General features: G+C 44.1%; 2 protein-coding genes across 3 annotated transcripts in view; one reads left to right on the top strand and one right to left on the bottom strand.

Moving 5' to 3' along the window:
- The window catches only part of Tmem263 (transmembrane protein 263), a 16,827-nt gene extending 8,739 nt beyond the window's left edge, over positions 1 to 8,088 (top strand). For both annotated transcript variants that reach the window (XM_026784560.1, XM_005358250.3), the window contains one exon: positions 3,602 to 8,088. In XM_026784560.1, coding sequence (XP_026640361.1) covers positions 3,602 to 3,888 — 287 coding nt within the window. In that variant the 3' untranslated portion in view covers positions 3,889 to 8,088. The remainder of the gene's footprint in view (positions 1 to 3,601) is intronic.
- Positions 8,089 to 8,363: 275 nt separating this feature from the next.
- Positions 8,364 to 12,542, bottom strand: LOC101998331 (transcription termination factor 2, mitochondrial-like). Its single transcript, XM_005358251.3, has one exon. It carries the CDS (start codon positions 9,706 to 9,708, stop codon positions 8,542 to 8,544), a length of 1,167 nt encoding a protein of 388 aa, XP_005358308.1. The 5' UTR covers positions 9,709 to 12,542; the 3' UTR covers positions 8,364 to 8,541.
- Positions 12,543 to 13,664: the final 1,122 nt, after the last annotated feature.

The raw sequence follows: 13,664 nt of genomic DNA on the forward strand, positions 1-13,664 counted from the left end.
GTGTTTTACTTTTTAAAAACTTGTTAACCAGGTGTCATGGAACACGTCTTTAATTCCAGCACTTGGGAGGCAGAAGCAGGCAGATATCTGACTTTAAGGCTAGCTTGCATAGTGATATTTCATTTGTATTTTAATAAATAAAGCTTGCCTGAAGGCCAGAGAGTAAAACAGCCACATTGGTCAGTCATACAGACCTGGCTCACACCTTTAATACCAGATCTAGAGAGGAATATAAAGCAGCATGAACCAGGAACTCACTCTTTCAGTTTGAAGATTTCATAGAGGTAAGAACTCTCTAGCGACTTGGCTGCTTTGCTTTTCTGATCTACAGGTTGAACCCTAATATCTGTCTCTGTGTTTTTATTTTTTGTGCTACATTTGGCATCCAGTATGTAGCTCAAACCCACGACCCTGAGATTAAGAGTCTTATGCTCTACTGACTGAGTTAGCTGGGCTAACATAGACTAAGAATTACGGTTTCTTTAAATTGTAAGAGTTAGTTAATAATAAGCCTGAGCTAATGGGGGCAAACAGGCCAAACAGTTTATAATTAATATAAGCCTCTGTGTGTTTCTTTGAAGCTGAATGGCTGCGGGACTGGGTGGGACAGAAACTTCCATCTACAAGCCTAATCTGCAGAGTTCCACAATAGCCAGGCATACATAGTGAGACCTTGTCTCAAAAAAAAAAAAAAAAAAAAAAAAAAAAAAAAAAAAAAAAAAAAAAAACAAAGCAGCTTTGTTCTTTTCTTTGGAGACTGGATCTTTCCTGACAAATATGTGTCACTGTTCCCTTGTCCTCATCTCTAGGAAAAGATTGTGTATTGTAATAAAGTTAATCGTACAGTTTTGAGACAGGGTCATCCTGTGTAGCCTAGGCAAACCTTACACTGAGGCCCTTGTGCTTTCTCAGAGCGCTAATTACAGGCATGTCTGATGACACCAAGCTCCTTGCTTGCTTTATTTTTCAGGATTTAATAAAATTTTATAACTAATCTATTCAGGTTCTTACCTATATCGTAAGTCCTTTATTTTTAGCCATTTAAAATTTTAAAGTGTATTATGCTTAGTAGTTTTACTATTTGTATTTTAAAAACAAGTTTAGCAATGGCTGTATCTTATCCTTGTGTAATATTTTGTTCATTTTTAAATACTCATCTTCCATATTTTACATCAGTATCATGGCGTTTCAAGCTTATTCCCTTTCCCCATTTCTTACCTCCCTTTTCCTCTCTCGTTTCTGTTTTTCCGGTCACATGAGATCCTTAGCCTTCATGTCCCCTTTCCTCTTCATCTTTTTTTTTCTTTAACCCTCTCGATTTCCTTTTTAGATTTTTAGATTGTATCTGCATCTCCTCTCATTTGTATATACTGTAAACTGGGATCCAAATATGAAAGAGAAATGCAGTTACTTCTTTCTGAGTTTGAGTCATCTCACTTAATATAATACTTTCCAAATTTATTCATATCCCTGCAATTGTAATTTCATCTTTTTACAACTTAATATACGCACAACACTTTGAATATCATCTCTTGATGGGTATCCAGGCTGCTTCCATTTCTTTGCTGTTGTAGATAGAAAAGCAGTGAATATGGATGGGAATAGCTCTGTGTTAGGGTGTGCTGCCTTTGAGTCTGTGTGCCCAGGATGGCCTGTTTTAACTTCTTGAGGGACCACCATACTGATTTCCGCAATGGCTGCACTGGTTCACTTCAAGCAGTGAACAAGGTTTCTCCCCTCACATCCACACTAGCATCAGCTATTAGTTTCTTATTTTTGTTTGCTTATTTCGAGACAGGGTCTCTCTTATAGCCTTGGCTGGTTGTGAACTCGTATGCTGATGGGGGAAATCAGAACCAATTTTGTTTGCAAATGCCATAATGATACTTTGTGTGTCCATGTGAAAAATAAGTACTTAGAAAAATAATAATACGCAGGTATATATCAGCCTGCTTCTGCCTTCTGAGTGTTGGGATTAAAGGCATACACCACTGCATCAGCCTGATTAGTGGGGATGGTAGCCATTCTGACTTGGGTGAAATGGTATCTCACAGCAGTTTTAATTTGCATTTTCCAGAGGGCCAAGGATATAAAATACTGTGATTGGCTCTTGCTTTTTGTGTGTATGATCTTTGTACTTTAAGAAAACAAAATCTGGATATTAGTTGTCTGTCTGATGTTCTCCTGTTCTGGAGGCTGTTGCTTTTCTGAGTATTTCTTGTGCTGTACAATAACCTTTTAATTTCATGTAGCCCCAACTGTTAATTCTGGCGTTTATTTCCTGCCTGATGTACTAGTTAGAATAATCAGTAAGATTTTCCCAGTTAGAATGTAGAACAATAAAAAAATCTAAAGATGAATTTATGCTTTGTGTCTTAGAAAAGTTCAATTTTAGAACTTTCAAATAAGAGATCTGTTACCTGAGTGATGGTGTTTGTGTATTTTATAAACCTCTGCTGTCTGGAGTGAGAGAAGACAGGCGCATCGGTGCGGCTGCTCCTGCCCTCACTGCGCTGTGCATCATCGTGTTTCCGGACCTCTGAGTTGTCATTGTGAGAAGGAAGTGAAAAGACAGTAACATCTTGATATTACTTTGAAAGAGGTTCTTTTTTCCAGGAACCCCTCCCCCCGTAGTCCTTAGAGATCCCCAGAGCATCTCGAGAAACACATTTAATAAGGATGATTATTTTAGTAATTATTGGTTGAATCCTGCATAAGAAATTAAGGGATACATATGTTTATAATTTTATTTTTTTATACTTCCAAAGGTAAAATTTAAGTAACTGAACTGAAGCAGGTTAGTCTCTACACTATGTCTTGTTGTAGACAAGACTTAGCCCTGGCTGCACTTGCTGTGTGATACTGTTCCAGGGTAGACACAGAGACATCTGCTCACTCCAGATAGGGAGCCACCAATAGACCAAAGTCCGCCTTGGTGAACCAGTGAGTATAACTGGAGTTACGTATAGGAGTAGGAACGGTTCAAAGGCAGCTGCACCACCAAAGTCCACTCCAGTGTGGGTGACATCACAGCAGCTGGAAACCTGGAACACATCACACAGCCCGGAGCAGCTCAGCAGGTTGGGGAATGCCCTGTCCAGTTTGCTCAGCTGGTCTGTGCGTCTCCAAGCCCTCTTTACAGTTTACATATGCTCAGGAAGGGAGGGGCCTAGTGAATCTGGTCAATTTCAGGAACTTCCTGAAGCTATTTTAATTTGTTTGCTTTTGAGCTTAAGGAGCTTCTATGTAGAATGGAATATTTCATCTCCTTTTTAATAAAATAATCTGTGTCTTAACCAGCTTCCTTCCAAAATAGAAGATTTTCATCTTGAGGAAATTGCTACAGAACACTAAGTGTGCTGGTCCATGCCTGTAATCTCAGCATTTGTGAGGCAGAGGAAAGTGTGGGTTACATTAACAAGACCTTGCTTCAGAAGACTTAGCTCTGGACCAAGGTATAATATAAAATTTGTGCAGCTATACTTAGGCAAGAGCTCCTTACTGCTCGCTTGGTAAAGGGGCTTGTCAGATGGAGCTCCTGGTTGTGAGGAAGACGTTTTCACTGCCTCGTGTTTGACTGTCGTCTGCTTTCTCTCACCAGGGTCAATGAAGGATCACCCACAGCAGCAGCCAGGCATGTTGTCTCGTGTGACTGGAGGGATCTTCAGTGTAACAAAGGGAGCTGTTGGTGCCACCATTGGTGGTGTGGCTTGGATTGGTGGAAAGAGTCTGGAGGTGACCAAAACAGCTGTTACAACTGTGCCTTCCATGGGAATAGGGTTGGTGAAAGGCGGCGTGTCCGCTGTGGCTGGAGGTGTGACGGCTGTAGGGTCTGCTGTTGTAAACAAAGTGCCCTTATCAGGAAAGAAGAAAGACAAGTCTGACTAAGGGACAGGAACACGCGTGCGCTTGTGCGCTGGCACACGTGCGCCACAGAATGGGATGCCAGTGGCGTTGAACTGCTCAACACAGACTACAGCCAAGCCCACTGCTAAACTGTTGTGCTCAAAGTATTGACGGCTGGCTTCTCTAAAACAAGACGAGACCAATACTCTCTGTGTGTGGAGGCTTTTCACACTTACGTCCAGCTTTTTATCTGGTAAAATGTTACACTTGCTCGGTTGTAACTGAAGATATGGTATGTTTAAATATTTGCTCCGAGTCTTTCAGTTTGACTAAACATGTGAAGGTTCACCCTAGTAGATGATACAGTTCCACGTGTGCAGTGTGCCAGGTCACTCATGTGCCCCTTAGAAGGGATTGAACCACAAACTGTACCTTTGATGTGCCTAATAGTTTCAGATGTCTTAGTTTTTTATAACAATAGTGGTTTAGGCCAAGAGGCGTTCTTATTTAAGCTGGCAGAAAAGTCGCAGGAATTCAGAAGTTTAGAAGATAAATGGTTTTATGATACTGTTAATTGTTTTTTGTTAGATAAACCTTTTATTTGTTTAATCATTGATGCCTTACAAAAGAAAACATCTTTTCTAATACCGTAAATATGTGCAGTTCTTATAATTATCAGTGAATTCCTTTAAAGGTTGTAAAACTAGTTTTCCCTCTTAAGAATCTCAGGAGTATTGGGTGAAGGCGTCTCCTGTGTCAGTGAGTGAGACAGTGCTTGTTTGGTGTCAGGAGTTAATATCAGACATAGGCTTCAGCTGGGTTCGTGGTCCCATCGTCAATACGCCCCACAATGCCTAGGGAATATTTCTTAGCTGATCAGAAGCTGTGTGGGAAGAGTTTTATATTAAGAAGGAACAAGTATTAGTTTTTAAGTTCTTATAATTATCTGAAGCATAATTATATGAAGATAATCCTCCATGCATCTTCTGTCTTTAGGATGTCTTAAATTATCAGTAGCAACTCCTTTAAAAATACAATAGAAGCAACCACACACATATGAGGATTGACTCTTCAAATGAGTGAGATGGGCTGTACACATTGGCTTTGAATAAACACACACAGTGCTCTCAGTGACTTCTATAGGTTGTTTGTTCATCTGTCTGTCTTCTGAGATGGTAGCTCCTGCAGCCTAGGCTGGTCTGGAACTGGATACACAGCGGAGGGAAACCTGGAGCTCCTCATCCTCTTGCCTTCACTTCCCAAGTGCTGGGTCTATGTGATGCTGGGGATGGAGCCCAGGGCTGCGTGCGTGGTAGGCCAGGACTGCACCAGCTGAGCAGCACGCGCAGCAGAATTCACTCGTGCTTTAACACATGTTCTTCTGCAGCCCTTTAAAGCAGATGTAGACACCGTTTTCAAGCCAGTGTCAGGTAGGGAGTTGACTTTCTTTGGCATGGTGTGTTGTGTCTGAATGTTCATCATAGCTCATTTATTCTCACAGAACCGAACTCAAAAGTCCATTTGTTTTGTTTTAGTGTTCAGTTTCATGAAAACTTTAGTAAGTGAAATGTGTATTTGGCATTTATCTTATAAGCTAAGCCTGGGGAAAACCCTTAATTTTCTTTATACCTAAAACTAGAAATCTGTCTCCATTTTGTCCTTTCTAATTCCCTGGAGAGAAGAGGAGAGTGGTGCCTTGACATAAACAAGTCAAAGTGTAGTGTCTGAGAACGTGAGAAGATCACCCTCACATGCAGGCTTCAGTGTTTGTGACTCGTGGGTCAACAACTGGATAAAAGCATTCATAAATAACAGCAGGAATTTCAAGCAAATCTATAAATGTTCTTGGACCTTTATGCTTACACAGAACTGAAAATCACTAAGGAATTAAATTCAGAAGGATTAAATGGCCATTTATCTCATGCAATATAATGTAAGAGGCATTTGTTGGTACATCTGGTGAAATGTCTTAACAAATATTTTTTTAATTCCAAAATTAATAGACCCATTCTCAGTGATGTAAATACTGGTGTTGGAGAACTCGATTCCTGCCATTTAGGAATTACTGCTGGTTTGTTTCTAACTTCAAGACTGGTTTATGTGAGCTGCATATTTATTTTCAACTTTGCTTGTCTTTAAAATCACTTAAGGAAGATGGCTGTGATTAATTTCTGCTACAGAAAAGCCACCCGGTAGATTTTCTCCATTCTCCTAACTGCTAAAGTGCAGTGTTGCTCAGAGGGGCTTTTACAGCAGCAGCAGAACTGCGCAGATGTGCAGTTATATCGTTCCGTTGAGATGAGCTTGCATTTGATGGTGTGTACAGCTGTACACGTCTCTTCCGGTTTATTTACATAGACGAGCAGTGTGATCTGTTAAACAGGACTAGCTCACTTCCGAAACTATGGTTGTTGTATACATCTGGAAGCATCTGGTATTTAGCTCCTTTTTTTTTTTAGTGGGTTTTGGCACAGTGGAGATAAATTTGTGTGATCCACTTGAATAAATGACCTAATGTTGACGTATGAATACTGTATTTAGTGACATGTCAGATGAAAGTAGCTGACTGAATAATGCGGGTTGTTCCTTTTTGTATTAAAGGGATGGGGAAGGACACATGAATCTGATAATAAAGGACTATGATCTGCAAAGATGGAATGTTTCATAAAGATCTACAGAAATAAAGGCAATTCGTAAACAGGATCTTAAAACTTTTGGTTACGTAGCAGTTCAGGAAGTGCTGCAGTCAGGTTTTTGGTGGTAGCTGACAGACGTGATAATCTGGATGTAGACAGAACAGTGAAATACAAACACAATTGAAGACCGAGAGTTCAGATGTCCAGGTTTTGTCAGTCTCCAGGGTGGGCCAAGGCTTTCTTAACTCTTGTAGGTTGTGCTTAGGCACACTGAAGTGTGAACGCTGAGTTACACCTAGGGAACACGTCTAGTGTACATTGTAGGGGTCCCATGCCCACTTCTCCAGGGCTGGGGTTATAAGTGTTACCATAATTGGCATTTTTTATGTGAGTTCTAGGAATCAAACCTAACTTAGATTCTCATGTCCCAAACGCTCTGCTGACTGATGAGTGTCCTGAACCCTCCTCTCCCTCACACCAGCCCACCCCACCATCCCACTCCACGCAGCCCACCCCACACAGCCCACCCCATATAGCCCACTCCATTCCACACAGCCCACCCCACATAGCCCACTCCACACAGCCCACCCCACACAGCCCACCCCACGCAGCTGCCTCACTTCCCTACTCCTCCAGTCACCCCTGATGCAGTCAACCAGTGACTGCCCCCCTCCAGATTGATTACTCACTGCTCTGCGTTGTGGGGATCTCATCTACAGTGTAGCTTCAGACGCTACAGTAATGCAGACGGTGCTACTGTTTATCTCCTCTGCTGGCTCCTTGCTGCTCCACACTTGGTCATTTGCCTGTTACCAACCACCTCACAGTTGACAGGTAACTGCAGAAGGCCACAGAGCCTGTAACGTATTCCAGACCTGCTCTGAAAGAGCGATGAGTGCATGCATTACTGCTCACGGCCAGGATGGAGCTCTGGAGGTCCCCACCACACTTGTGATTGAATCTGAGGTCAAGTGTGCACTCTGCCACTAAGCTGCCTCTGGCCTTAACATTTTTCTTGACAGTCCTGAGTGCTTTGGGTAATGCCTTAGACTGAGCCTCACTGTAAACAGTGAGTATTCTTAACTTCCTGAGCACTTGTGGCTACTCAGTATCCCAGCTAAGAAGCTGAGCAGATTTGGATAGTGAGAGATACTTGCATTTGATAAGAGAATAAGAAAGGGTACTGGCTGCATTCTTAGTATGTTTCAGAAGCTGTGCACACTCCATAGTCAGCTGGCCGTGTGTTATCGCCAGTATTACAGTTGTTACGAGTGGTACAGCTGAAAGCGAGCCAGTCTTTATCTGGGTCATGTTTATCTTGGGACAGGATTTAGAAACGAAGTGGAACACTACAGCTGGAAGTGGTACCACATGAGGTAGATTTTCATGCTTTCTAGGAAGCTGCATTCATTTCAGATGCGAATGAAGTTTGAAACGACCGTTTCCACACCCCTCCCCACAGTCTGATTGCATTCCTTCCTGATTGCATTACTGTGCAGGGAAAGGTGGCCATCTTCCCCATTCCTGAGGCTGGGACAGAATTCAGATCTTAATACATCTGGACTCTTTGTTAGGTTCCTAACGGATGTGTGTGTTCGTAGAAGTAGGTGCTTGACTACATCCCTTTGGATGAGCAACACTTGTAGAGACACTCCTTCACACACAAGGTGAGGCTGGTTCTCTCTGAAGGCCTGTGTCGTTGGCCTGCTGGTGCCTCAGGGCTGGCGGTGAGGAATTCCACTTTGCCAGCAGCTCTGGGACCAACAGTGTGCATGGACTCCCAACAAGAGTATGTCCTCGTCAGTCCCTTCCAAACAGTCCATATGAACTATCGAGCTATGTGATGCTTTGGAGAAATAGGTCAAGTCAATGATTTTATTCAAACACAATTTATATTTATTTTATATTTTAAAACGCAGCAGTTGAGTCAGAGGCCATCAGTTGTGAGGCAATTTGAACACAACTCAAATCTCAGTAGGTCCTGAGACTCCCTAGTACTCACAAGCTGAATCGCTTGTTTGTGAATCGGTCACTTTCCCTGCCAGAAAGAAGCTCCCCGTCACTCGTCCACATCTAATTGTGCCACAGGGTTAAATAGTGGCCTTCCTTGCTTGGCTTGCATTTTGCTAAAGTTAGCCTCAAACTCCTTTTTTGTTCCGTTTAGACTTGCTAGATGGCCATCCTTTATTCTGTAGCCCAAGGAGTTCAGCTTTCTTATCCTGTATTGGACTATCTGTGGCGTTAACTCAAGGACCATTGGGGACTCTCTTATCTGAGCCATGGAGATGCCTTCCTTCAGAAGGGCCTGGATCCTCTCTTCTAGAACTGGGGCAGGGTAACACAGCAGCACAGGACAGTCCACAACTAACTGCCGCAGCTCACGGTCTGTGCATTCAAAAGTCGTCTTAGCGAAGGAAATACTGTTCTGGATGCTTCCTGGCTGCAGTTGAAAAAGAAACCCTTTCAGTTTGGACAGCAGCTGAAGAACTTGAGAGTCTGTGAAACCTTGCCCTTGAAGAAATTTTAGTATTTGGTCTACAGCCATGGGAGAACTCAACACAATGAATGGATTTTGGCTTAGTAACTTCAGCAGCCACACTTTGGCGTTGGCCGGAGAGCCACCCAAGTGTAGGTAGCTCTCCTGGAGAACCCCTATCATCCGCTTGTTGTTCGCTACAGGATTACGGAAGATGCTAGAGGCAGTTGTCAGAAACCTGCTAATCACCACATTCTTGAGCCCCAGCTCTTGAAAGAACTGAACATTGAGCTTCTGGTTCTCCTGGTCCTTAACAGTAAAGAAAGGCTCTGGGAACTGCTCTATTAACCGGATTAGCTCTGCTTCGCTTTTGCAGACCATCTGCCAGAGTTCCCTTTTGGCCTTAACTGCAGCAGGGCTGCAGACGATCGCTTCTGGACAGCGTTCCAAGATACTGGCTACCACAGTCTTGCTGGCACCTAGTTCTTTCAGAATGTCTGCAATCTCTTCAACGTGGGTGTCAGCCTCTAGAAGCACCCATGGTTTCAGTCTGCGGATCTTCCTGACGTCCACGGAGCACGCGTGGAGCCCAGCCACTGTTCTCGTGTTCTCTTGGTTTGACCGGCTGTCTGTTTCATAGGTGACACACGCCAAAGGTCTGATTTTGAGAGCTGGTGGCGGTGTTCTGTAAAGACGCAGCCTGCAGAGCTGGGGTCCCGTCAGCACCTTCCACGACGTCCTCCACAACATGCTGTAAGCCCTGGCTCATTCCCGCATCCTAAACTGAGAATGTCCACATTGAGCCTGCAAGGAAGATGAAGGCTTTAAAGGAACACTGACTTTTAGGACAGATACTCAGAAACCTGCGTTCCGAGCAGTAACTGGAAATGAAAGATTTAAGATAGCAGGGGAAACCACCCCATTCCAAGCCATCTCCTAATTGAAGGCATCCTGCCCTCTATGAATAAACATCGTCTGCCTGAGCCCTGCATCCATCCATTTACAGGTCGGAAGGCATGGGGTTCAAGGGCCTCAACTGACCGGACACAAATCCCCTTCCTACAACAGTTATATTTCTTTTTAGGTGGCATATTACTGTAGTGGCATTTCCATTGTATTTTAATAAAGCTCGCCTGGGGATCGGGAAAGTAAAACAGCCCCTGGTCAGCCTTGCAGACCAGGCAGTGGTGACACACACCTTTAATCCCAGTAGCCACACTAATTACCATGGAAACCAGGCAGCGCATGCCTTTAACCCCAGGCCTAGAGAGGATTATAAAACAGGAGGACACAGTTCTCAGATACAGTCTCCTGCTGAGATTCCTGGAGGCAGGGTCGCCATTTCAGACTGAGGTCCTGGTAAGAGCCAGTGGCTGACTGTTTTGCTTTGCGGATCTTCAGGCTGAACCCCAATTTCTCTCTTTGAGTTTTTATTAATTGTGCATCATATTACGCAGGTAATTGTCTTTTCATGTTGATGTTTAGCTCGGGTAGACTCTTAGGAAGGGAAGATGTCATCTTTTATTGTATTTTAAAGTATTTTTTTGCTGATGAGCTGACCTTGTTTTATTTGAAATGAGTTCATAAATGCATATTTGTTTTTATTAGAACTTTGTAAATGCAACTTTTTAAAAAAAAATAAATTCAGGATTAAAGTCGACCTTAGCCAAGCTAAGCGAGATGTGCTCTGTGACAGCCTTAGAGAGACCCCTGGAAATCAGGTCAGCAGTGCGACGATGACCCTTTCACCTTGTGCTTCACCAGCCATGCCGAACCTGGCTCTAACTGACTGAGTAAGGCTGGGTGAGTTAGCTGAATCCAGCTGAACACAGTGGTGATCTGAGCAGGACTTCACGTCTACCCAAGTAGCCCTTGCCTTCTTCACCTATTAGAAGATGCTACACCGTCCGAAGCACAGCTGCCCCTGCCCATGTAGGGGTGCCGTATTCCACTTCCATCCCAGAGTCCTAGCTGGGCCCATGTGATAAAGGGACATGAAAGGTCAACAGGAGAGCATGTCAGTTTATTTCCTACGAGTTGGACATGTCTTGGAAGCCCATATAAAGACAGGACCCAGAGCAGGACAGGCCACATGGAAGGGGACGGACAGCGAGATGTGAGGAGCAAGTCCACTGTATGAGGAGCTTCAGAGCTGAGGTATTCTGTAAGACTCGGTCTAAGAAGGGTTACTCCTCAGTACAGCAGGCTCTTGGGGAGTCAGCCCCGCCACAGAGGCCTTGTGTTTACAGACTTGGAAGGGTTAGTGCAAAGACGGCCATTTCCAGTCCTCGCTACCACCAGTGTTCCTGCCGTGCAGGCTGCGGACTGCAGACCTGTCCTAGCCAAATGCTTACTCTGTGCGGAATGTTGGTTTGTAGTGGAGGCTCACACGTGGACAGCTTGTCTTACTCTGTGTGGAATGCTGGTTGGTTGTGGAGGCTCACACGTGGACAGCTTGTCTTACTCTGTGCGGAATGTTGGTTTGTAGTGGAGGCTCACACGTGGACGGCTTGTTTTGCTCACAGTTTAACTTGCTTCACATTGTTCCCAATGCCACAAGGCAAGATAAAAATATTATCTTTAAGATAGTTTCTGTGAGAGCTGTCAGTTTTAGCAGGAAAGAGCTGGTGAGTATGCTGGAGCCCAGGCAGATGGAGCCCAGGCGGATGCAGGTTCTCACCCTTGCTATTCTGTAGGTTCTGGCCTCTTGTCCGGACCTCATGCTGGGCTGGGGCCAAGGCTCTGTGGCTGAACTGCCTGTGCCCAGCCCTGGATTGAATTTATGGAGTGATCATGAAGTTTGTTAGCTTCAGACTAAACAGTAATTCAAAAAATACCTCATGGGAAACGTGCTGGTGAGCATTAGAAACAGGACAGCACCCACACCTTACAGGGCACTGTCGGAGTGAAACACGTTTCAAGTCCTCTGAGTAAGTATCTAATAAGTGGTAGTTATCACTGGGAACTACGGGAAGCCAAAGTCTTGTAGAGATACAACTTTAAACTGAATTTCGGGGTGAATTTGGGAGGGGGTGGGTCTGGAACATGAATTAGGGTAAGGAGTCAGGTGAATATGACCAAAATACACTGTATGCCTGTATAAAATTCTCAAAGAATAAAACTATACTTTAAAAAGGCTTTGAAAGATTGCTTGTCTTCTCATTGTGAGACACATAACATGGCATCTGTGAGGAGCAGGCCGTTCTCGGACAGAGCCTGCAGGCACCTTGGTTTCAGCCCCTCCAGCCTCCAGAACTGAGGAATAATAAGCCACTATCATGAGTGGCCCGTCTAAGCTGCTCTCCTGTAAGAGCCCACATGCATTAAAGCAAAATACTTTCTTCTGCTAAACAAACCCCAAATCCCAAGTTTAAGACAGAAAATCAGTTTACAAAGGGTAAATGAAATGTTTAAGTATGTCAGCTTTCCAAAATAACTCCATAAAACTAATACACCCTCTGCAGAGCTGCTGAATTGTGAGGAACAGACACAGGTAAAAAACCTACAACCCTGCCATTTATAGATAACTTAATGCTTCGTTATTTTTGAGGTGGGGTCTTGCTCTATGGCTCTGGATGTGTAGCCCAGGCTAGCCCCAAACTATGGCATTCACACCTCAGCCTCTTGAGTTGGAATTGCAGGCATGTGCTTGATGGCAGCCGCTCATAGCTTACTGTTTTCTTCTGCTTCTCACTGCCTTGTCACAACCTTTGAATTACATCTGAATTCTGTCTACAACTCTGACAAAGTCCCAGAGAGCCAAGGGTCCCATGAGTGTTGGGGCAGATACTGTGTAGCCCGGACACTGGATAAAATAGCTTGGTGTGAGGGTCTCATCCTGCAAAACGAAAGAACACTGCAGCCCCGTTTCCATGTCAAGCCACTCCCACCGACAGAGGCGCCCATCAAATGAGGAAAGGGAAAGGGAAGCTGTACCCCAGTTTCTGCTCACTGAAAGGTGAGGCTGGAGGTAGTCATCAGGACAGTCAGGCTGCCTCTTGCCCTTCTGCTGGGCAGACACAGTTAGCAGCAAAAACAAAAACCTGAGTAATAACTACAACTTGTAAAGCCTAGCCGTGGCACTAAAATGGCAGACGAGCATTTAGAATGAACGGAGCTCGGCACAGCTCACTCCCTCCTATTGCCGGGCAGCCACCTGCATTTCATGTTTGCCCCTTAAAGCGGGTTTCTAGACTCCTAGGGAGGAGCGGAGAGCTGCACACAAGGTTGCTAAGGTTGGATGGCATCCTAAGAAACACAAGCACATAAGCAATTCCTGGCTCTGAAATGTGGACCATAACTCACCAGTGAAGTGTTTGGTCACAAGGCTGACCTTTGTAATATGCTGCTTTTGGCCTGATTTTCTCTGTGCCTTTTTGTCCTTCGTACATCATAAAAAATTAACATGCAAAAACTCTCCATAAGGGGAACAGCATCTTTTTTCTAGAATTGCATTCTCTGATTCATTGTCGGTTGCTGCTGTCTTTTAGCATTTCAAAGTAACCACCTTTTGGAGAGACAGACAGACAGACAGAGACAGAGGCTCCCACATGCTGGTGTTACAGGCACGAGTTAGAGCTCTCACTTTTAACAAGTTGTGGTAAGATGCTAATAAAGGCATGGCAGTATTTCAGTGGGTAGGGTCCTTTGACAATGCTGTGTGTGTGTTGTGTGTGTGTGTGTGTGTGTGTGTGTGAGATTGAGCA

Source organism: Microtus ochrogaster, chromosome 24, assembly GCF_000317375.1.
Source record: "Microtus ochrogaster isolate Prairie Vole_2 chromosome 24, MicOch1.0, whole genome shotgun sequence".
Taxonomy (NCBI): domain Eukaryota; kingdom Metazoa; phylum Chordata; class Mammalia; order Rodentia; family Cricetidae; genus Microtus; species Microtus ochrogaster.

Excerpts from the sequence above, each read along its gene's own strand:
- LOC101998331 (XM_005358251.3), bottom strand. The coding sequence starts at position 9,708 with ATGTTGTGGAGGACGTCGTGGAAGGTGCTGACGGGACCCCAGCTCTGC.